General features: G+C 42.5%; 1 protein-coding gene and 1 pseudogene across 1 annotated transcript in view; both read left to right on the top strand.

Annotated features, from left to right (window-relative positions):
* LOC124749659 (dipeptidyl peptidase 1-like) overlaps positions 1-20,923 on the top strand; it is a 54,162-nt gene extending 33,239 nt beyond the window's left edge. The window contains exons 7-9 of the mRNA XM_047248972.1: positions 5,490-5,601; positions 9,725-9,885; positions 20,738-20,923. Of these exons, the coding sequence (XP_047104928.1) occupies positions 5,490-5,601; positions 9,725-9,885; positions 20,738-20,923 (459 nt within the window). The remainder of the gene's footprint in view (positions 1-5,489; positions 5,602-9,724; positions 9,886-20,737) is intronic.
* Positions 530-646, top strand: LOC124723035 (annotated as a pseudogene).
* Positions 20,924-25,642: the final 4,719 nt, after the last annotated feature.

Below are 25,642 nucleotides of genomic sequence, written 5' to 3'. Positions count from 1 at the left end.
TAGATAAACTACGAGGGATTAACTTATTTGTATTTAACGTGATGAAACTTAATATGTAGTTAATATTCAAAATTTTAGTGAACTTCTTCAGTTGTCTCGTTGTAGGGTCCACAGTTGCTGTACAGTTATTTAAGCTATGATTTTCTTTGAACCTAGCTCCATGATTGGTATGAATTTTTGAATGACTTCATGTTGCTTGCAATTGTTAATTTTCAGTTTATTTTCATACTTTTGTGCAATTATGGTCGTAGATCACTTTCAAGCACCCTGTTTAAAGGGTCATTTATAAAATAATGTGAGATCTTCAGTACATTCTTTCTATAAAGCTGAATCGGTAATTTGAAACAATATAAGTTACGCTACATGTAGTGATTTACAAGATATATTTGTTTCCAGTTTGCTCATCAAATTATCTGCTGCGTTGGCAATATCGTCAGTGCTCCAGAATGTGTTAGTATAAAGAACTTATGCCAATGGCAGCCTGCATATTTAAAAAGATAATTAATATTCCACATCTATCTAACGTCGTGGCAACGGCTTTGCCGCAGTGGATACACAGGTTCCCGTCAGATCACCGAAGCTAAGCGCTGTTGGGCGTGGTCGGCACTTGGATGGGTGACCATCCGGGTCGCCATGTGCGTTGCCATTTTTCGGGGTACACTCAGCTTCGTGATGCCAACTGACGAGCTACTCGACCGAATAGTGGCGGCTCCGGTCAAAGAAAACCATCATAACGACCGGGAGAGCGGTGTGCTGACCACACGCCCCTCCTATCCGCTTCCTCATATGAGGATGACACGGCGGTCGGATGGTCCCGATGGGCCACTTGTGGCCTGAAGACGGAGCGCTATCTAACGTCGTGCTCATAGGTATAGAAGCAATATGTGAATAAAATTTAAGAATAGCAGCGTACAATCAATCAGTCACGATAAATTATTAAACTGTAGTACTATTTTACATCTACATATTAAAACCACCCTCTTAGGTTTAAGGTCTCTTCATAATCATCTGTATTGTCTGGTTGTCTAGCGTCACCACGACACCGATGAATCCTGCTTCGGGCATGGATGTGTGTGATGTCCTTAGGTTAGTTAGGTTTAAGTAGTTCTACGTTCAAGGGGACTGATGACCACAGATGTTAAGTCCCATAGTGCTCAGAGCCATTTGACACCGATGGTGAGCTCTAGTTGCTGCAGGAAATCGCAATACAATTGGTGTAAAATTTTTGAGGAATTTCATACTTCATAGCTCTATCTTTTCATTTAAAACTCTATTGAACCCATCTCGGATATAGGGCTTAAGGTTTACATTTCTTCCTTTTCTTTCTTGACAGAAGACGTGCTGTCATGTATATGTTTGGAAACAAATATGGTTCGTTCACACAGTATACCTCCTGTTCACAAAAGCAAAGTGCACTTTTCTCTTGGCCCTCAGTCTTATATTCTGTATTACTCGGTTCTGTCTCGGATTAGTACGTTATCAGTGACACACAACAGTACACACTGGTTGGCTGGCGAGAGATGGCCGATGTGCACCTCGGGCATCAGTTCACTAAGAGGGTCTGTGGTTTGTTGCAGTACTCTGTTTTGTCCGTTTTGGTGACGAATTTACAGGCTTTATCACTGTTGTGAAAATATTTTCACAGACACAAAGGTAACTGCAGTAAGAACCAGAATAAATCATTATTACATCATTACTCTGTAACGAACCGCTGGAGTCACGAGTCTCTGATACGAAAATACTCAGAAAATGTCTCTAAACAACATCCGAAATTTTTTCGTGAAGTTAGGTCACCCTGTAGTAAAGTTTCTATATTGTACTTATACTGTCATGGGACAGCGATATCCACACATGCAGATAGTGGCAGTATCCCATACACAAGATACGAACTTAAACTTTGTGTTCTGCCTTACGGCTGGTCTTGTCTTGGGGGAAGCCTCGTCAGAGAGGTCCACCTCATGAGCGTCTAGGGAAGTGATTACAGTGGTGGTTTCCCGTTGCCTTCCACTGATGATGATGAAATGATAATGAGGACAACACAACACCCAGTCCCTGAGCGGAGAAATCCTCGACCCAGCTGGGAAAGCCGGCCGGTGTGGCCGTGCTGTTCTAGGCGCTTCAGTCTGGAACCGCGTGACCGCTACGATCGCAGGTTCGAATCCTGCCTCGGGGATGGATGTGTGTGATGATGTCCTTAGGTTAGTTAGGTTTAAGTAGTTCTAAGTTCTAGGGGACTGATGACCACAGATGTTAAGTCCCATGGTGCTCAGAGCCATTTGAACCATTTTTGAACCAGCCGGGCATCGAAGCCGGGCCCCTTGGCGTGACAGACCGCCGCGCTGACCACTCAGCTATCGGGGCGGACCGAGGTATGAAAGAGCAGAGCATTGGCGGAACTGTCATTTGTACTCTGGTGAGTCAGGTGAAAAGACGTAACTCTTAATTATGGCCGCAGGACAGTAGTTAACAGACTTTGAACTTGGAGTGGTAGTTGGAACTAGACGTATGGGACATTCTATTTCGGAAACCGTTACGGAATTCAATATTCCGAGATTCGCAGTGTCAAGAGCGTACCGAGACTACCAAATTTCGAGCATTATCTCTCATCACAGACAACGCAGTGGCTGATGGCCTTCACTTAACAACCGAGAACAGGGCGTGTGTGTAGTCAGTGCTAACAGACAAGCAACACTGAGTGAAATAACCGCAGAAATCAGTGCAACACATACGACGAACGTATCCGTTAGGACAGTGCTACGAAATTTGGCGATAGTGAGCTATGGCAGCAAACCACAGCACGACATCGCCTGCAGCGCTTGTCCTGGGCTCGTGACCATGCCAGTTGGACTTCAGACACTGGAAAACCGTGGCCTGGTCAGATGAGTCCAAATTTCAATTGGTAAGAGCTCACGATAAGGTTCGAATGTGGCGCAGGTGTCACGAAGCCACAGACTCAAGTTGTCACAAGGCACTGTGCAAGCTGGTGCTGCCTCCATAATGGAGTGGGCTGTGTTTACATGGAATGGACTGATCATTGACTGGAGATGGTTATGTTCGGCTACTTGGAGACCGTTTTCAGCCGTTCGTAGACGTCATGTTCTCAAACAACGATGGAATTTTTATGGATGGAAAGGAAAGGAAATTTGTGGTAAGTTCCTATGGGACCAAACTGCTGAGGTCATCGGTCCCTAGCGTTACACACTACTTAATCTAACTTAAAATAACTTACACTAAGGGCAACACACACACCCGTGCCCGATGGAGGGCTCGAACCTACGACAAGGGGGACCGCGCGCGAACCATGGCAAGATGCCCTAGACTGTGCAGCTACCCCACGCGGCTTTTATGCACGACAATGCACCATGTCACCGTGCCACAGTTGTTCGCGATTGGTTTGAAGAACAGTCTGGACAATTCGAGAGAATGATATGGCCCGCCAAGTCGCCCGACATGGGACATAATCGAGAGGTCGTTTTGTGCACAGAATCCTCCATCAACAACACTTTGCAACGACTTGTGGAGTCCATGCCCTGTCGAACTGCTGCACTACGTCGGGCAAAACAAGGACTGACACGATATTAAGAAGTACCCCATGACTTCCGTCATCTCAGTGTGTGTGCTAATATACGAGTGTCGTCCACAAAGTAAGTTCCGTATCTATTTCTATCCGCGGCAGCGCTACGATAGCAGTTCCGAGCTTGCGCGGCAGTTACTCTGACTCAAGGAGAAGACAGGTTCGCCATTTTCAGATCGCTGCTGCCGATGTGTGCTTTGCAGTGCTCCTTTATAATGTCAGCCGTAATTGAAAATGCCGCCGCGTGTGAAATCAGATCTGTGATTCTTTTTTTAAATGCAAAGAAAGTTAAACCAAAGGAAATTAATCGCAAATCTGTGAGGTTTACGGACAAAATGCTATGAGTGATTCAATGGTTAGAAGATGGGTCAGACTGTTCAATGGAGGACATGATCAAGTGCACGATGAAGAACGAAGTGGACGCCCGTCTATGGTTACTGATGAACTGGTTCACAAAATTGAAGAGAAGATTAAGCACAACCGTAAGTTTACACTTAGTGCCCTTGCTATGGAAGTTCCGCAAATCTCACGACCACTAATTCATGAAATTGCTACTTAAAAAGTGAAATTTCGAAAACTTTGCTCACGTTGGGTACCCAATATTCTTACTGAACACAAAAAACAACGGATGGGCAGTGCACTTCAGTTTTTGACACGCTACAATGAAGTAGGCGATGGTTTTCTTTCTCAGATACTCACGGGGGATGAAACGTGGGTATCGTACCACACCCCTGGAACAAAACGACAATCAGTGGAATGGAGGCACACTTCATCCCCAAAGAAGGTTAAGCGTAAGCAAATATTGACACCTCGAAAAGTCAAGTGCACCGTTCTTTGGGACAGAAAACGCATTTTGCTGATTGTTTTCTTACCACGAGGCCAAACAATCAATGCACATGGTTACTGCGAAACCATTAAGAAATTGCGCCGAGAATTACTGTCAAAAGGTGTTGTTTTTTTCCACGATAATGCCCGACCTCATACCCCGAATTGGACCAAAAACTCTTACAGGAATTTCACTGGGACGCGTTTGATTATCCTCTGTACAGCCCGAACCTCGCTCCTAGCGACTTTCATCTCTTCTTACACCAAAAATCTGTTCTTGGTGGTCAACAATTCAACGATGATGACGAGCTGAAAGAACATGTTACCACATGGTTGAATACACAGGCGGCAACATTCTATGAATAAGGCACACAAAAACTTGTGCCACGCTGTGACAAGTGCCTACAACATTTCGGAAGCTATGTAGAAAAGTTGTTTAATAGTTATAGATTTTTGTGCAATAAATATTTTTTCTGTATTTGTACACGTTTGTTTTATATAACCAAACGGAACTTACTTTGTGGACATACTCGTACGTACTTGAAATAAGGGCTATTGCTGACATTTTGATATCATTTATTACAAAACGGTCAACACATAATTACGTATGAAGTCGAATAGGAGTTCTGTTGATGTTTTGGCATGAAAAAAATTATTGAAACTGCGTGAAAATGCTTTCTGTTCTCCATGAATTAATAGTTTATAGTAGGTGAATTACATATTTACAAAACATAGTCAATTACTACCACATAAAATGTATTTGTGCACTCGGTATTTATTCATCCGATCGATCAGATTGCTGAGAAAATATTTCATCTTAAATTTCGTTACTTCACTTAGTATCTTGCTTCTGTCTTGATCTTATTTGCATATAATGCATTTATAGTTTCTCCATGAGGTCCATGGACCAGGTTGTAGGTCGTGTGTGGAGCAACTGTATGGTGCCACGAAATCTGAAGTTACGGCCTGTCTTTAGGATGTGGCTTGTCTAACATATTTATCGCCTTTGTCTGGCCTAAAATGATGTTGTTTGTGCAGTAAGATTTTAGCTGCCGTAATTACTTTAATATGTTTTTTCTCCTTCGTGCAGGATTACGGTCTCGTGGAGGAGTCGTGCAGCCCATATGTCGGCAGCAACACGGAATGTTCCACTAACGTCACCTGTACGCGTCACTACTCCTCTGCCTACGAATTCATTGGCGGTGAGCAATCCTTTTCGTATATACGTACACTGTACAAGCTACCTTATCGTCTCTGGCGGAGGGCATTATGTGTACCTCTGTCTTTTATGAAATGTCTCCTTTTCCTGCATCGTTAGCAACGCACGGGATATTATTTGTAACATTTCTCTCATGGAGGGTGCACATGCCTGTCATGCTGAGTCCAGATGGAACCTGACAAGTAATGCGACCGCCATTCGCTGCATGTTCTCCACCAGATTCCCTCAGCCGGGGGGCAGCTGTTCAGATTTCCAACGGGATGTCTGTGTGCAGATTTTTCTTTCTTTCCCTAAACCATTTAAGGCAATTGCAGGGATTGTTCCTTTGAAAAGGACAGTGTCCTGCGTTTCTTCCAGATCCATCTTCAGTCTGCCTTGTGCTTCGACGTTAACTCGTCCGTGTCGTAACTCAGCTGCTCAGAATACAGACAGTCTGATCTCTCATATTATACAACGCTTAAATTTTGAGAATGATATTTTAGAGCACGTTCAAGCTGAACACAAAATTCTGTGGAAGTGAGTGGACGGGAGAAAATTAAAAAAAGAAGAGAAGGGCGCTGAAAAGAAGTGAGAAAAGATGTGAGTCTCCGCAGAATCGGCGAGGAAAGCAATGTATAGAACGAGGGGTAAGACGAGAAATAGCAGAAATGAGAATAGCGAGAAACTGATCAAAATTGGGGTCCACGAAGCAGATGAGGTGAAGAAATTATGCTACCATGGAAACAGGAAACAAAGTAACACGTGACGGGCGAACCGAGGAGGACATGGAAAGCAGACTAACACAGCCAAAGAGGGCACTCCTTATAGGGAGGTCCACGAGTATCAAAAATTCTTCTTAATTTGAGGAAGAAATTTCTGAAAACGTACTTTTGGAGCACAGCAACGCATAGATGTGAATCATGGACTGTGGAAAAATCAGAAAAGAAAGTAACCGAAGCATTTGAGATGTGCTGTAGAAATATGTTGAAAGGTAGATGAAATGATGACAAATCGGGAGGTTCTCTGGACAATTGGCGAGGAGAGAAGCATTTGTAAAACATTAATACGGAGAAGGGGCAGGGTGATATGACATATGGTAAGTAATCAATGAATAACTTGCATTGCACTAGAGATCTGTAGGCAGAAACCGGAATATATACCGCGTATAATAGACGATGTTGGGTGTATGTGCTGCTCTGAGATGAAGAGATTGCCGTAGGGGCAGAAATGACGGCAGGCCGTATCAAAGTACTCTTAAGGGTGAGAGGGACGATGTTGGGGAGCTGTGGTTGCCACACGATTTTTTATCATCTGCTTGTAACGAGTTCCGTATCAAATCCCTAACATGTCCTCAGTTTCATAACAAACTGTGTGGCGCCATGTGACGCTGTTAATATTCGTCCAACTCGACGGCTCGCATAGTGCTACAGGAGTAGCAGTATTGCATGGATGTTTTGAAAATAAAATCTTTGGAGTCCTACTGTGAAATTGCTGAACCGCTTTCCGAGCTGTGTGTGATTTGAAAAGAAGCACCCTCTACCTTCCTCTATCCTGCCAGAACCTAAGGCATCTAACTGATTTCTTTCAACAGGGGTAATTCTACCTTATCTACACAGCCACAGAGTAGTAGATCCAGCTTGATGACAGATTAACGTCAAAAGGGAATAGCATAACTCTACTGAAATGATAATCGACTACAGACTACTTAAATAGATGTAATTTGAAAAGAAAACACAATTACGTTAACAATGAAACACACACAAAGTGAAAAGTTACTGTGGCAAAAGTGCCGGAATACAAGACAGTGATTACAACTCCCAGTCAGTCAAGAAGAAATACACACATAGATGATTAGAGAAAACTTGCAAAAGGAACAAATGAAACATGTAATTTAGGGTGAGCAAAAGAGATACTGTCTAACGATGGTACACAGCAGCAGAACGAAGTAGGTTACCCTAGCAGCAACATGGCGACGACAGTGGTCCAGTTAACGTCTCAAATACGAGTGGCCATAATGATTTCGTATGATTTGATTGTCATAACTAGCGGTCAGCAAGACCATGCATTGATTCTCCGACTAATCAGTAGTATTAGAGCGACGTCTTCGTGATTGTAGCACTCTGTGAAACCGCCTTCACATGGCATCTAAACTGGGTCCATATGGTTTGGAGACTGACTGTACGAGCCATGGATATACGCCTTGATGGCGGACGAAGACGGGTCCTAGTAAGGTAGAGCTATTGCTGTAAGAGTTATTTAACGACTCGCGTTTCGGAGAAAACGACCGATGCGCAAAAGGCCCCACTTTTATAGCCAACCCAAGAGTGCTAATTCGCACAGTTTTGGGTAGGCTGCAAAGTTAGGTTAGCTAGCTAGCATTGTCCTCCTCTAAAGGTCAGGATCGCTTCTCTGGTACCTCTCTAGTGTATCTATGCGCAAAGGACTGTTCAAAGTGGGCACAGAGAAGAGGTCCCTTACAATGGAAAACGCCAGCCAGGCGAAAACTGCCAACTTCTGATTTAATAGCAATCAGTACCGGTAAAATGTGTGGGCAACTAGATGAGTGTCCGGCGTTCCCGGCTAAGTATTTATTCTCATCTTCTATGAACCCATGCCCTCCTTCCCATTCTCTCTGTCTATCTCTTCGTCCCCCTCTCTACCCGTTCTCCTCCCCCAATCTGTCCACCTCCTGCATCCCCACTCTCTGTCCATCTGGTACTCCCCCTTCTGTACCTATGCTCCTCCTCCCTCTTCCCACCGCTATATCCATTTCTTGCTCTGCTTTCTATTTCCTTCTCTCCCCCGTATGTCCATCTCCTCCCCCTCCCCCCCCCCCCACAGTACATCTGATCCTTTGTCCACCCCATGGCTCCTCTCTAAATCCGTCCTCATTCGCCCTCTAAATCCATCTCCTCCCCTCTCTCTTTGTCCATCTTTTCCTCACCACTGTCCACACTCTGTCCATTTAATCCTCATCCTCTCTCTGCTCACATCCAGCCTCACTGTTCATCTCCTCCTACCTTTCTCTCTGTCCATCTGTTCCTTCTTCCTGTGGCTTTCCAGTGTACGCACATGTCACTTATATTTCACTTATTTTTAACACATTTCACATGTATTTGTACACATATTTCACCTGCATCTCTAACGAATTTCACCGTACAGTGACTGTTTGACGTGACATTGAGCTACGTATACATTTATGGCGACATATCTCCTGAACTATGTGACTTACAATGATATAAACTTTTCAGGTACATTCAGTGGTATATGTGGTTATTATCTACTAAACATGTTGTGAATATAGAGTTGGTAGTAAAGAAGTAATAAATCAAAGCGTCATAAGTACATTTTGTGTTATATGTGAATATTGTTCGTAACTTATGTTGCAAATAGAGTTAGTAGTAGAGAAGCAATACATTGAAAGGTTATGCCTGATGCGTGCGTTTTACTGCACGAACAGCGATATACATCTTATCTTTCACCTTTTTGTGGGGGATGTCAGCGACAAAAAGTCTCCTGAAGGTTTGAACTTATGTGTAAAGTTTGTTGCAACTCACTAAGTGCTCTCAGTGTCAAGTACTGGATGAATGTAGTCTGGCTATTTGCAAATCGTGAGCTAGGTTTCTTTTTCATCCCACTCACCCACCCTTTTAAGTGGTAGGTGGTTCTTACATCCACATCGGTTCTTTCCAGACAGTAAGTTGTATGTGTACCAAGTTAGACTGCAATGGATCCAGTGGTTTAGGAGGAGATATGGTACATACATACTAAATACACCTACTTTTATAATGTGTGCGAAGACTGTTTGTTTGGTATCTCTTGTCCGCCCTCGCAACACATATACAATCGCAAATAAATTATAATTAATATTAATTACTTTATATAGAAATATTTTTATAGCCTGAAAGGCTTGCTAAGATGTAATCTGTCCAATCCAGATGCGACGACAACAGTTTGACACCGCTGGAGTGTGCCGCAACACACTACACATAAGTTAAAAATCACCAGAAGTTAATGTCTTCATTCGTTTAGTAATTATGCTGTTGTGAAATGGTATGAATATTTTTGAAACAGCCTGTATATTGTTCCGGAAAGTTTGGGGAACTGAGTTTGGGTTTCGTTTGCAGGCTACTACGGTGGCTGCAACGAGGTGCTGATGCAGGAGGCGCTGATACAGAACGGTCCACTCTCTGTGGACTTCATGGTCTACGACGACTTCCGGGCCTACACGAGTGGCGTCTATAAGCACGTCGAGTCCACCACCAGGTCGGACTTCAACCCGCTCGTGGTGAGTAGTACACGTTGACGCCCGTACCCTATTAATGTCGCAATTAACTTCCTCTTTACAAAATATTTGTGAGGTAAGCTGGTACCTTCTGTTTATAAAATAACATTTTTCTGCTACCAGTCAAGTCTTTCTTCTTATTTGTCTTTTGCACGAAGCGTTTCTGGGAATGGTTTCCATTTCAAGTACGTTTTTCGTATGTTATGTAATTTGTTCGTAAAGTTTTCGATGTATGAGCTGCTGTATTATGCTGTTGCCTTTACTGTAATATACTGGATGAACATTAATAAAACCGACAAACTGCAGGGACGAATTTCTTTCATTCATCATCGCCATCTACTGGGCAAAGATACATTTCCGGTCAGAATTCGTACCTGCAGTTTGTCGGTTTTATTAATGTTCACCCTGTATAAACAAAAGCAATATTGTAAAATGGTTCAAATGGCTCTGAGCACTGTGGAGTTTAACATCTGAGGTCATCAGTCCCATAGAACTTAGAACTACTTAAACCTAACTAACCTAAGGACATCACACACATCCATACACGAGGTAGGATTCGAACCTGCGACCGTAGCGGTCGCGCGGTTCCTGACTGTAGCGCCTAGAACCGTTCGTCCACAGCGGCCGGCCAATATTGTAAGTAGTGATCGATATTGATAAACAGTTCACGGTGAATTTGGAAAAAAAACTCTTAGTTACGGTTTTCTTGTTGTCCGCTTACAGAGAAACTCATACATGTTAATCACATACAATTTACCGTGCACAGTATAGGTTCAGAACAGCGGAAGTACAAAAACAAAACAGTCATACAGATACTTTTACATGTAGTCAACAAAGATAACGCTATAGAGAGAATGATATACTATTCTTTCTACACAGGGTATTTTTCTCAATAATCTAGTACTTTTTACACATAAAAGGAAACGTCCTGACTGACAGACTCATCATCGCACAATTCAAACTGCTGGAGATAGAAACTTAAAATTTGGCGAGAGAGTTGAACTTACACTATGGGCATCGTTTCAGAATAGATTTTTCGAAATTCCACCCCTAAGATGGTGAAACAGACGATGAAAGGTTTTTGGAAATATGTCGCTATTATGACAATTTTAAAGCTATAAATACGAAAATTGGTATTTGGTTCCTCGGACAGAAATTAAAAAAAAATACGTTTCTGAATTGTTGGAAATTCAACCCCAAAGGTGGTGAAATTGTGGGTGATTTTTTTTGGAAAATAAATCACTATTAAAGAACTACTAAGACATTTCTAAAGCTATACCTATGAAAAGTGATATTTGACATCTCGGTTAGAAATAAAAAACATATATGTCTCAGAGTTCTGGAAATTCAGCCACTAATGGGGTGAAATAGATTTATAACAATGTTTCATTATGAAAGCAGAATGGCTTATTGGATTAAAGTACAGTCGAGAAAGACCGTGATTTTATCGGCTTAATTAAAGTAATAAGTTTATAAGGTGTGGCATTTGTGAATAAAATAAAAGAAACAATTTAACAGTCACCACGACAAATCAGCTTTGTCAGAACTGCGTTGAAAAAGAAACGGATCTTCAATACATTAATTTTTCAGTATACCTAATATAAACGTATAGAATAATTTTTGTTGTAATTAATATGCAAGGTAATCATTTCCGACGACAAAATATGTACCAAGTTGAGATATGATTCCATGTACAGGAATATCAGTTTGAGATGGGAGAATTCAGTACCAGGTGTTTAAGACTGACTGTGATAACCATAGAACCACTTATCCCGATTTGCCAAAAAAGGGTTCAAATGGCTTTGAGCACTATGCGACTTACCTTCTGAGATCATCAGTCGCCTAGAACTTAGAACTTCTTTTTTTTTTTTAAATTCCGTACATGAAATTAGATTAAAACCGCTGGAACATTTTAAATATGCAAAGACTGGCTGGGGTATGAAATATTGCTAACTCTTTTAAAGCACATAGATTTGCAAATCAGCAATGGGTGTAACAAAATACTAATTCCATTAAACAAAAACAAAATCTGTGCAGACCATACATTATGGTCCATATTTACGAAAGTACTTATTTCTGTGTATCACTATCAGTTTCTTTTCTTAAAGATGTTATTGGTGCATATTAAGAAATTCACTTTAAAAATTCGCAATTATCTCTATATGAAGATCGATCATTTCTTACAAAATTACGCGTGTTTACATACGAGGTGCGACAATAAAGTAATGAGACTGATTTTCTTTGCAAGGTGTGGCGTGAGCACAATATCTTTGACCTTGGTCTATAAGCTGCTTCTAGTCCAAGCGACACATCGATGTAACTGCTAAGTCATGAGTTGTGCTGTAATAAGTTAACACGTGTTTGTGTCTCTCGTCACGGAAATGGAACCGCATAATATTGCCCAACGGTATGCCATTTCTTTTTACGTTAAATTGGGTGAAAACGTGGCGACAACTTACGGTAAGCTTCAGAAGGCTTTTGGAGAGGAGGTTATGTCAAGAGCTCAAGTTTTTAGTTGGCATAAAATGTTTAGTGAAGCCAGAATGAATGTTGAAGATGAAGACCACAATGGACGACGATCAACCTCACGGACGGATGTCAACTTGGCCAGGGTGCGCGAGCTCGTACGGTCCGATCGAAGGTTATCCGTGAAAATGATTACAGAAGAACGAACATCAACCGAGAAACGGTTCGTCTAATAATAACTGAAGATCTTGGTGTGAGAAAGATTTTGCAAATATGGTCCCCAAAAATCTCACACCACAACAGCGAAAAACACGGAAAAATGTGGCAGCCGATCTATTAGAGCAAACGGAAATCAATCCAGAATTGTTGAGCCGTGTTATCACTGGTGATGAAAGTTGTTTTTTTTTCAGCATGATCCAGAGACAAAATGCCAAAGTTCGCAATGGTGCTCAAAAGGATCACCCAGACGAAAAAAAGGTCTCATGTCAAAGTCAAAAGTGAAATGCATCCTTGTGTGCTTCTTTGATTCCAAGGGAATTGTTCGTAAAGAGTGGGTGCCTCCTGGACTAACAGTTATCCAATATTACTACAAAGAAATTTTAGAAAGACTTCGTAAAAGAGTTCTTCGTGTCCGTGCCAACATCGGTGATTATTGGATTCTGCATTACGATAATACACCATCCCATACTGCTCTGTTAGTACAGCAATTTTTAACCTCAAAACAAATTTCAGTACTACCACAGCCATCTTGTTCACTAGATATCGCTCCATGCAACTTTTTTCTATTTCCAAGAGTCAAAACGGCGGTCATTGGACACAATTTTCAAAAAACACAAGATATCCAAAAAGCTGTGACGAGGGTCTTGGAGGATATTACAGAAGATGAGTTCCAGAAATGTTTCCATCAGTGGCAGAAGCGCTGGAAAATGTGTGTACAATCAGAAGGGCATTACTTTGAAGGAGACAACAGTAAACTTGACTGAAACGGTAAGCAACATTTTTTTCACATCAGTCTCATTACTTTACTGTCGCGCCTCGTATTACAGTAAAGGTAATGGAACGATATGGCCCCTCACACATCGAAAAAATGTAATATACGAAAAACGTTCTTGAAAATGAGAATCATTTTACTACCGCCCACATATATCTCGCGTAATGATCACAACGAAAAGATCCGAGAAATTAGAGCAAATACGGAGACTTACAAGCAGTCGTTCTTCCCACGCACAATTCGTGAATGGAACAGGGAAGGGGGGATCAGATAGTGGTACAATAAGTACCCTCCGCCACACACCGTAAGGTGGCTCGCGGAGTATAGATGTAGATGTAGATGTAGATTTTCCGAAATGTGTCGTGCAAAAGAGAAACATAAGGGAAATTGTGAGTGGCAGCAGAAAAAGGTTATTTTAGATGCAATTCTGTTGTTTTTAGTGTTGTAGGCTTTCACCAACCATTTGTAAAGGAAGAAGTAAAAAACTGGTGTTAAAGTGCTCCTGTTAACGTTACATTTAAGAAGCATTTAATTCTACGCCTATGTAACTGTTCTGTAAGATTTTTATCTTATGTTGTACTTACGTCTAGATAGAGTGATGTCCATAAAACAACTTGGAACGTAATTACTTTTATTTACCGCGATGTTAATATAGGTTAGGTATTTACCTTCTATAGAAATTTCGTGTTACTTTTTAACATTTGTCAAATGACAGATCGTTCCATTGACGCGATATGTTGACAAATAAATTAGATCTAAGGTAGTCAGAGATAATTTTGTTGAGGGAAGCAGAACTGGAGGTGAAAAATTGTTCCCCTAGCACATTAAGAAATATGTCTGCGGTAGTACCTGCTATACAATTTCCCATTGCTGCCCGCTCTTCCTGTGTGCTTATTTCCTTATCGAATTCAAAGTAATTTTACGACAGAGTGAGCTGTAGTAATTTTACGATTTCATAAATTTCCAAAAGTGGTTTCCTTTCTACATCTAAAAATGTTATCATGCTCAGAGTCTGTTGAGTGTGTACTACATTTTTTGTTTATGATAGTATTTTTATTATTTGAGAACCAGTCACAGAACAAAACAGTATTTTTTTTTAAAGAACGAACATCATATTTAGCAGGTAAAACGGGAAAGCGATGATAGCACCACGTAACTGGGTGTGTGTGTGGGGGGGAAGGTTAGGATACACTCACAAGCTACATGCCAATAAGTAAATGCCCTGAAAATTAGGTAATGAGCAGCACTTTTTTCACAAGCGGCGAGATGGTCACGACTCGAACAGTGATCCGGAAAGTGCAGAATAAAAAATAAAAAATGGTTCAAATGGCTCTGAGCACTATGCGACTCAACTTCTGAGGTCATCAGTCCCCTAGAACTTAGAACTAATTAGACCTAACTAACCTAAGGACATCACACACATCCATGCCCGAGGCAGGATTCGAACCGGCGACCGGAGCGGGCGCTCGGTTCCAGACTGTAGCGCCTAGAACCGCAGGGCCACTCTGACAAAGTGCAGAATAAATTTCTTTATTTCCGTCTACGATCACAAAGTGTTATGTCCTCAGACAGGACATTACGTGAACATAGACGGAAATAAGAAACCAACACTTTTATTTGACAATAATCGCACGCTATAATTTCCAGAGCATATATTCGTACTGTGATGGGTCTGAATTCATGTCTCGTCTACATGAACCGCTGGACATTTTAATTCTTATGATTGATTTTGTCGTGAAAATGTAGCCTCCCTGTTTTGAAAGTATATAGTCTCTTTCGCACTTGATTCTTTTATGCTGACATCTTTTAAAACCAAATCCCACAGATAGAACCATTTTTCTCAGGATTTTCTCGCTATGCTTGAAGTGCAGTGCTGTCAGAGTCTGGACATTTTCATGTACTGTTCACAATATCGCGTAAATTGCTAGGTGGTAAGACATTTATCCATATCATCAATGGGACATTTGTTGTGTGCACCTTACTTCTTTTGGGTAGATACTTGAACCCTACTCCTCCACTCGGCATCGGGTCTCTCCTACGCACACCATTAACACGTGCTTGCACGTTCCGTCACGTTTTCCTTCAGTACTTTCATTCCTTTCTTGTTTTTACCTCCCTGCGAAGTTGTTTTCCGCGTTCACTTCAGTTCCTTTCGCATTGAGACAACAACATACACCGCTTTGAACTGGAGTGTAACTAAATTACAGTATCTGATCAAAGACGTTCAAACACCCATATGTAATTAGGAATCGACCACTAGATATGGAGGCGGTGGTATTAGAAGCAGTAACAGAAAGACGGGTGGGTAAGGACAGCTCAGTGACTTCCAACCTGCACTAGTCACTAGATGTCACCCGAGATAAAAATTAATCGGGGATATTAAAACTCTTGTAAAGTCCCAAAGTCGGCTATTTCCGATTGTGAAGCGGAAATGTTAACGACAAGCCACAGCTCAACCAAGACCAGGTAGATCTCGTGTAACGACGGACAGGAACAGGGTAAAAAAACCACACGAAATGAGCCGAAGGAATCAGTTTTCAGTTCCAAAGTGCTTCCAGCAGTTCAGCTAGAACAATGAGTGTGTGTAAGGATTTAAAATGAACGTGGTACAGTGGTCGAGAAACTCCTCTTAGGTCACGCATTTCTGTGATCACTTCTAAGCGATGCTTGAGATGGCGTAAATAGCGAAGCCGTTGGATAGTGGATGACTGAAAACGAGTGATTTGCAGTGATGAATCACACTATACCCTGTAGCAATTCGATGAATAGATTTGGGTGTAGCGAATGCCGGGAGAATGTTACCTGCCATCATGCGTAGCGCCAAACAGCGAAGTGTGGTGGAGATGGTATTATGGTATTGGGGTAGTTTTCGAGGTTAGAATGTCGATTCCTTCCTACACTTAAGAAAACGCTAAAAGCGGAAGGATGTGATCACATTTTCCAGTATTGTGTACTGTTTACAGTATATCAACAGTTCGGAGGCAACGAATGTATCAGCATGATAATGCACTGCAACGTAAAGCAACATCTGTGAGGCATTGCTTTGTGGACAATAACACTCTTGAGATGGGCTGGCCTGTCCAGAGGCCGGCCGGAGTGGCCGAGCGGTTCTAGGCGCTACAGTCTGGGACCGCGCGACCGCTACGGTCGCAGGTTCGAATCCTGCCTCGGGCATGGATGTGTGTGATGTCCTTCGGTTAGTTAGGTTTAAGTAGTTCTAAGTTCTAGGGGACTGATGACCTCAGATGTTAAGTCCCATAGTGCTCAGAGCCATTTGAACCATTTGAACCTGTCCAGAGCCCCGATCTAAACCCAAGGAAACACGTTTGAGATTAGTTGGGACGTCGACTTCGCTCAAGACTTCAGCGTTCATCTTGAGGATGAATGGGCTGCCATCCCTCCAGCAGAGTTCAAGACGGCATAATGGTGAATGGTGGAACATCCGACATTGATATCCACTAACAGGTCTATGGTTCAATTTGTGGTATAATGAAACATTTACTCAAATGTTATAACAGGAAATGGGTAGTGCTGCAAGTGAACGTGGAACAAGACCATAAAGACCAGGGCCAACTACAAGAATCCTTGAAAAATGTGCAAGCAGAAATTTCCTTAACATATACGGAAAGCAGACAAAAATGCAGTAATTCATCATACGTCAAGAACTTACTGAACGAACTGTTCTTGAATCTTCAACCAAACCAATGTTTAATTGTAGACCAACTATGTTTAAAGTAATTTAACGAAACCCGTGCGTCGAAATGAAAGCGCATTTTCATTAACATGTGTCCTGTTCCGTCTTTTGCGACTGTAATAGTCTCGTATGGACCAGATGCTTCTGGTTTTTATTGAAAGCGACTTCAGTGGTCACTGTAACAATCGTGGTCGTGCTTATAAATCGATTTAAGGACATCGGAAACCTATTGTTTAAATTAACGTGATGTTTTTGTGGATATGCACTGTCTACCATTCTCCTGTGTGATTCTAGGTGCACGCACGGTCCCGCACACACACACACACACACACACACACACACACACACACACACACACGCACACACACACACACATGGAGAGAGAGAGAGAGAGAGAGAGAGAGAGAGAGAGAAAGAGAGACATAATTGTATAGGCCTACATAGAATATACCGTGCGTAGAACACGAAGGGAGGAATAGCAGCCGCGCGGCTGCTATTCCTATTCTAAGGCGTCTTGCCACGGTTAGTGCGGCTCCCCCCGTCGGAGGTTCGAGTCCTCCCTCGGGCGAGGGTGTGTGTGTTGTCCTTAGCGTAAGTTAGTTTAAGTTAGATTAAGTAGTGTGTAAGCTTAGGGAGCGATGATTTCAGAAGTTTAGTTACAGGGGAACTTACCGTAAATTAGTTTTTAAAAAAAGAAACAAAGAGGAATAGCAGACTCTGCCACAACCACATTAAAAAAAACAAAAGACGCGTGATCAATACAAATCCCACAAAGTTCATGAAGTGAATGTCGATTAATAATAACATGAAAACGAGAAGATACTGTGTGCCAGTGCATTGTGGTGTGCTAAAAATCTAACATCCGTGTGTAAAAGAAAACGTAGAACTACTGTAGGGGCCCAAACATGTGAGTATAAAACTAAACATGAAAACTGTTTATGATCTTGGTAAAAAGATTTATAAGCAAAGTCATAGTTGTTACAGGGACCACACAGGACTTTTTAAATAAAGCAAAAGGCCTCTGGTCCAAATAAGACTTTATTACAACCACAAAAAACATCCCTCACATTGTGGAAGACAGGCATAAAAAAACACTATTCTTAATATTACTTATTAGATGTTATGGTTGCCATTTACATCAAAAACTATTTATTCATGAAATACACTATTCTTATTATGGCCGCGTGGTCATTATCAAGTAGACTATTGCGAAAATTATGCTTCAGTACACGTTAAAACTTTAAATGATATCTGAAGTTTACGGTATGTCATCATAAAGTGCATACGCTCAGTATTAAAAGGCTGATGACATATATGCATGTAAGATATTTTTGCAAGTTTTGGTATGTACGGAAGCACAATTTTCAATGTACTCCATTTGGTAATGGCCATACGGCCGAAATCACAAGCTTGGATTTTACGAAGAAATAGTATTTAGAGTAAAAGGTAACCATGAAGTCGTTCAAAACAATTTATTTGTCTGTGAACCCTATCACTGAAACGTTAAGCATTTTTAGTTGTATGGAAGGAACCAAAATACTATAAGCAAATACGAATAACTCAGTTATGTGAAATGGCTTCCAAAATAGAAGTTCTAGTACCCAGACCGCAGTTGGTATATACCCTGATTACTAGTTTCAGTGAAGTTATACTACCATCTTCATCTAGTCAGATATTTGAATTATGAAGTCCCTATGTGTGGTACATTCGCATCCGCCCATTGAAAAAATGGAGGTAAACTCATAGGAAAGACACTCTCATGCAACACTAAGTACACTAAAGTGAAAGTCATAACTGTATCAACAAGACACAGAGGTGTCAAATACACCAGTTAAAGCACGTTAGATGTGTGTGTGTTGATTAACCGGTTGTCAACGTATGTGCATCTGACAACAAAGGATGCGCTCTATCTGATATACACTATGTGATCAAAAGTATCCGGACACCTGGCTGAAAATGACTTACAAGTTTGTGGCGCCCTTCATCGGCAATGCTGGAATTCAATATCGTGTTGGCCCACACTTATCTTTGATAACAGCTTTCACATTCGCAGGCATACGTTCAATCAGGTGCTGGAAGGTTTCTTGGGGAATGGCAGCCCATTCTTCTCGGAGTGCTGCACTGAGGAGAGGTATCGATGTCGGTCGATGAGGCCTGGCACGACGTCGGCGTTCCAAAACATCCCAAAGGTGTTCTATAGGATTTTGATCAGGACTCTCTGCAGGCCAGTCTATTACAGGGATGTTATTGCCGTGTAACCACTCCGCCACAGGCCGTGCATTATGAACAGGTGCTCGATCGTGTTGAAAGATGCAACCGCCATCCCCGAATTGCTCTTCAACAGTGGGAAGCAAGAAGGCGCTTAAAACATCTATGTAGGCCTGTGCTGTGATAGTGCCACGCAAAACAACAAGGGATGCAAGCCCCCTCCATGAAAAACACGACCACACCATAAGACCACCGCCTCCGAATTTCACTGTTGGCGCTACACACGCTGTCAGACGACGTTCATCGGGCATAGCCGTACCCACACCCTGTCATCGGATCGCCACATAGTGTACCATGATTCGTCACTCCAAACAATGTTTTTCCAGTGTTCAATCGTCCAGTGTTTACGCTCCTTACACCAAGAGATGCGTCGTTTGGCTTACCGGTGTGAAGTGTGGCTTATGAGCAGCCGGTCGACCATGAAATCCAAGTTTTCTCACCTACCAAAAAATGGTTCTGAGCACTATGAGTCTTAACTGCTGAGGTCATCAGTCCCCTAGAACTTAGAACTACTTAAACCTCACTAACCTAAGGACATCACACACATCCATGCCCGAGGCAGGATTCGAATCTGCGACCGTAGCGGTCGCGCGGCTGCAGACTGTAGCGCCTAGAACCGCTCGGCCACCTCGGCCGGCTTTCTCACCTACCGCCCAACTGTCATAATACTTGCAGTGGATCCTGATGCAGTTTGGAATTCCTGTGTGATGGTCTGGATAGATGTCTGCGTATTACACATTACGACTCTCTTCAACTGTCGGCGATCTCTGTCAGTCAACAGACAAGGTCGGTCTGTACGCTTTTGTGCTGTACGTGTCGCTTCACGTTTCCACTGCACTATCACTTCGGAAACAGTGGACCTAGGGATGTTTAGGAGTGTGGAAATCTCGCGTACAAGCATATGACACAAGTGACACCCAATTACCTGACCACGTTCGAAGTCCGTGAGTTCCACGGAGCGCCCCGTTCTGCTCTCTCGATGTCTAATGACCACTGAAGTCGCTGATATGGAGTACCTGGGAGCACAATGCAGCTAATATGAAAAACGTATGTTATGGGGGTGTCCGGATACTTTTGATCACAGAGTATATGACGCCTTTGTGCCTTGTTGATATAGTTATGGCCTCCATTTTAGTGTACTTTCTGTTGCATGAGACTGTCTTTTTGTGAGTTTAGCTCCATGTTTTCAGTGGCCAGATGGCAATGTACCACACATGGGTGCTTTAGAATTCATGTATCCGATTATCTGAAGATGGCAGTATAACTTCACTGAAACCACTGGTCAGGATATGTATCAACTGCGATCTGGGCAATGAATCTTCTATTTTGGAAGCGTTTTTACAATGACAGAGAGATCACTCTTCTTCTGACAATGTGAGGTAATTACGAATAATTTATTTATTAGTGCTTAATCGTCTGTGTCACTCACTGTGCAGTCCGTGAGCCACTCGGTGCTGCTGGTGGGGTACGGAGTGGACGAGGCCTCTGGAGAGAAGTATTGGATCGTCAAGAACAGCTGGGGCGGCGACTGGGGAGACGCCGGCTACTTCAAGATCCTCAGGGGGACCAACGAGTGCGGCATCGAGAGCATTGCTTTCCAGGCGACCCCCATCCCTGCCTGAACTGCTATTCTCGTAACTGTTGCCACTTGACATGGACATCACTCAATAAATACGAAGATTTTTTGGTCATCAATAAAGATGTAGATTGGAAATATGCATGACGACGAATGTTTTCGAATTAAACATTTGTCCCTTCTGAACTCCTACTCCCACTACTGCAACGATAAAAGTTTTATTTTTTATACTTATAATTTCTTTGAATATATTATCATCAAACGCTATTATGTTTCCCAAAATGACTGTCACATAAGACAGGATTCAAGGTACAGCAATGATTGAAATAAAGATACCACAATTAACACTTACACATGCAATATTACTCCTTGATTCTTCATTCCTTACAGATTTAAGTCAGATTAAATGATGGTCAAAGCTTCAGTATTGTACCTTAAGCATCAGCATGTTTCATCCAATGTTCCCATGTTGTGAACGTGGTTTATTACAATATTACTATGCCTACCTTAATTCACTACCACTACTTCCTCTTTGGAGGACTGTTTTTGATACGAGATAGCTTCCGAAAGTTCCCGAAATTTACTTTGGCAAGAAAATGATTACGAGTATGTTAAAATATTACCAGATGTCTCTCCACAGATGTTTCTTGGATCATTGTGGAAAGTGGCCACGAACTGAGTGGTTTGGTTAGCTGTTGTTGAGCCTACGAGCGCTTCTGCTGTCGTGTTTATATGAATTTGCAGTTTAGCGATGGCTGATCTGAAAGGCAACATGTCTGTATAAAGTTCATTCCAACCTGAGTTCAATTACAGTTAACTGAAATAAACTGCAACTTTAATTAGTAAAGGAATCAATAGAATCTTAGTTCAGGATCATGGAATGTGTCATCAGTTTGCAAATGGGCTGCTATCTCAGGAGATTCAACCACTAATCCAAGTACTATCTCCAGACCATGATTTAGTGAAACTACGCCTTATTATAAATAAATGCATGATCCAACAAACAATTTCATAATGTAATCTGACTTTGGAAAATGAAAACAAATTAATTTTGTAGCTCACACTTACAAAACATCACGCACTTAATAAAATTCATCCTTACCCTGTGTGACTGAACATCAACCCCTGCGAAAAATCACTCGTAAAATTGTATAAAAATTACAAGAGTGTAATAGTGACTAACTTGTAGCTGAAAAGTGTGGAGTGTGGATCTTGGTCCCTGTTTGTAATCACTGTACCCTTAAACATGAAAATTATAAGGGGCGATCACCGAGCATGCCAATCAGGCAAAATCGCAGTGAGCATTGATGCAATCCTCCCACCAACGCACCAGGTTGAGAACATCCGCTTGACAAAACATCGTGTCCTGCAGCGTGAGGAAATCCATAACAGCCTGGTGCACACCCTTACTCGACAGGAATTGTCGACCCCTCGAGGCCTTTTTTAAGGGGCAGAATGCGTGATATTACGCATGGGGAGAGATCAGGATTATAGGGCGGGTGCTCGACATTCCACTTCAGCTGGCGTAGATTCTGGGAGCGTCTGGGGTTTTGTATCCCATCGCGACCATCACATAACCTGGTCCACCATCCCACAACTGTGGTCTTCGACAAACTTGTTGCCCCATACACATTCTTCATTCTCCGAAGGATGTCTACCAGGTTTTGTGGCAGCCAAGAAAATAATAACAGCACGTCGGTCCTGTTTCGTCATATTTGGCAATAACATCGCCATAGTTCGCGTTTCAGCATTTACCTCATGCACGTCGGAAAAACATGAAAGTCACATTAATTCCCAAGGAGGTTAGAATAAGGAAGATGCCCTTACGTAGCAAAAGTGAAGCCACCGCCGCCATATTGCTGTGTCGAGTGTGTATTTATGCTGCACTGGAGTGATACTTTATATTGTATCAAAATACGAGTTCAGGAAATACTGCCGATTAGATGTACGAAAGCTAGGACGGCAAGCGTCACACGGTATTTAACTGAGAAACTCACTTCCTGCACTCACCGAGATGCGGCCTCTCGCTTCAGTTGATGGCTGTGCTCTGCATAGGAAGTGCCGTCTCCCCTTGTTCTTACCCCCACGCTAATCCCTTACCTACATGTCGTTGCTTATACGAGGGCAGTTCAATAAGTAATGCAACACATTTTTTTTCCCGACCAATTTTGGTTGAAAAAACCGGAAATTTCTTGTGGAATATTTTCAAACATTCCCGCTTCGTCTCGTATAGTTTCATTGACTTCCGACAGGTGGCAGCGCTATACGGAGCTGTTAAAATGGCGTCTGTAACGGATGTGCGTTGCAAACAACGGGCAGTGATCGAGTTTCTTTTGGCGGAAAACCAGGGCATCTCAGATATTCATAGGCGCTTGCAGAATGTCTACGGTGATCTGGCAGTGGACAAAAGCACGGTGAGTCGTTGGGCAAAGCGTGTGTCATCATCGCCGCAAGGTCAAGCAAGACTGTCTGATCTCCCGCGTGCGGGCCGGCCGTGCACAGCTGTGACTCCTGCAATGGCGGAGCGTGCGAACACACTCGTTCGAGATGATCGACGGATCACCATCAAACAACTCAGTGCTCAACTTGACATCTCTGTTGGTAGTGCTGTCACAATTGTTCACCAGTTGGGATATTCAAAGGTTTGTTCCCGCTGGGTCCCTCGTTGTCTAACCGAACACCATAAAGAGCAAAGGAGAACCATCTGTGCGGAATTGCTTGCTCGTCATGTGGCTGAGGGTGACAATTTCTTGTCAAAGATTGTTACAGGCGATGAAACACGGGTTCATCACTTCGAACCTGAAACAAAACGTCAATCAATGGAGTGGCGCCACACCCACTCCCCTACCAAGAAAAAGTTTAAAGCCATACCCTCAGCCGGTAAAGTCATGGTTACAGTCTTCTGGGACGCTGAAGGGGTTATTCTGTTCGATGTCCTTCCCCATGGTCAAACGATCAACTCTGAAGTGTATTGTGCTACTCTTCAGAAATAGAAAAAACGACTTTAGCGTGTTCGTAGGCACAAAAATCTGAACGAACTTCTCCTTCTTCATGACAACGCAAGACCTCACACAAATCTCCGCACCCGAGAGGAGCTCACAAAACTTCAGTGGACTGTTCTTCCTCATGCACCCAACAGCCCCGATCTCGCACCGTCGGATTTCCATATGTTTGGCCCAATGAAGGACGCAATCCGTGGGAGGCACTACGCGGATGATGAAGAAGTTATTGATACAGTACGACGTTGGCTCCGACATCGACCAGTGGAATGGTACCGTGCAGGCATACAGGCACTCATTTCAAGGTGGCGTAAGGCCGTAGCATTGAATGGAGATTACGTTGAAAAATAGTGTTGTGTAGCTAAAAGATTGGGGAATAACCTGGTGTATTTCAATGCTGAATAAAACAACCCCTGTTTCAGAAAAAAAATGTGTTGCATTACTTATTGAACTGCCCTCGTATATCCGCATCGCAGTCGCGCTACGTTGCATACAGGCTCCAACAACGCCGTGAAACGAGAAGTTTTTTATCACTCCTTATACTAATTGACGATGATGCTTCACGTTATTTGAAAAACGACGTCATTCGAAGGAACTGAATCTACAAGAACTATTACTGAATACTGAACACATCCATGCAATGCGCTGTGCAAATTGCTTAATGGGACATGAACAAGCGCTGTAGAAAATCTGCCACGGCAATTCTATATTCAGCAATCGACAACAAAACTTACCTTCACGCTTGAAAATTTGCATGCAGAGAACAGGATATTTATCACGATTAATGTGGGAAAACTACTTGAATAACGAATTACCTTATCATCTGCACTTTTTGCAGTGATTAATAGACAAAAGGGGGTGCCTTGCAACATATATACACAAGCTGGCGTCAGACAAAAGACCCACCCGGTATACAAGTAAACATTAAAAAATAACTTAGAAAAGTAGAGATGAGTAACAGCAGATGTAATTAAATGATCTATATTGACTTCAAATTAAATGAACAAAGTTATTTCCACTAGACTTTCAAGAGACACGTGAGGATTCAATAATCCTCCAATTCAAATACCGGCTGGTTATAAATAAACTTTCCCTATTTAACACTTTCTAACGTGGAAACTGATTACCACACGAGTACCAGAGTTGGTAGCATTAATGTCCAGAGTATAGGGTACATGATTTCCATGTGTCACAGCGCCACCGTCCGGTTCCAACTACGGCTACCAGGTGCCGTGATCACTCATCGTGACTCATTGTCTCACACACCTGACCAGTCACAGTGCGTTTCTTGACGTGTCAACATAAGTTTAGACAGAATAAGCAGAACATTATTGGTGAAGCTCTATTATCAAAACAACAGCTGCGTCTGCACTTCGAGAGTGTGCGACTGGTCCCGGCGGAGGTTCGAGTCCTCCCTCGGGCATGGGTGTGTGTGTATGTCCTTAGGATGATTTAGGCTAAGTAGTGTGTAAGTTTAGGGACTGATGACCTTAGCAGTCAAGTCCCATAAGGTTTCAAACACATTTGAACATTTTTTTCGCACTTCGAGAATATCACGGGTTGAAGGGATTACGGAAGGGTCTTCTTTCTCCACCTGCTGTGCGGAGTACGATGAAGATGTTCGAATCAACTGGAGAACTGGGCGTCGCTCCGGGAAGAGGCCGACGACCGGTTGCACCACAGGTGGTCGATGAAATCGCTGTTGCTATGGCAGACAAAGCTGCGCGCAATTCCGAATCGTCAGGCAGTGCGCGTGCTGTGTTACG

This window comes from Schistocerca piceifrons, chromosome 1 (assembly GCF_021461385.2).
Source record: "Schistocerca piceifrons isolate TAMUIC-IGC-003096 chromosome 1, iqSchPice1.1, whole genome shotgun sequence".
NCBI lineage: Eukaryota > Metazoa > Arthropoda > Insecta > Orthoptera > Acrididae > Schistocerca > Schistocerca piceifrons.
The sequence above is the reverse complement of the archived record's forward strand: the minus strand, read 5'-3'. Positions and strand labels throughout refer to the sequence as shown.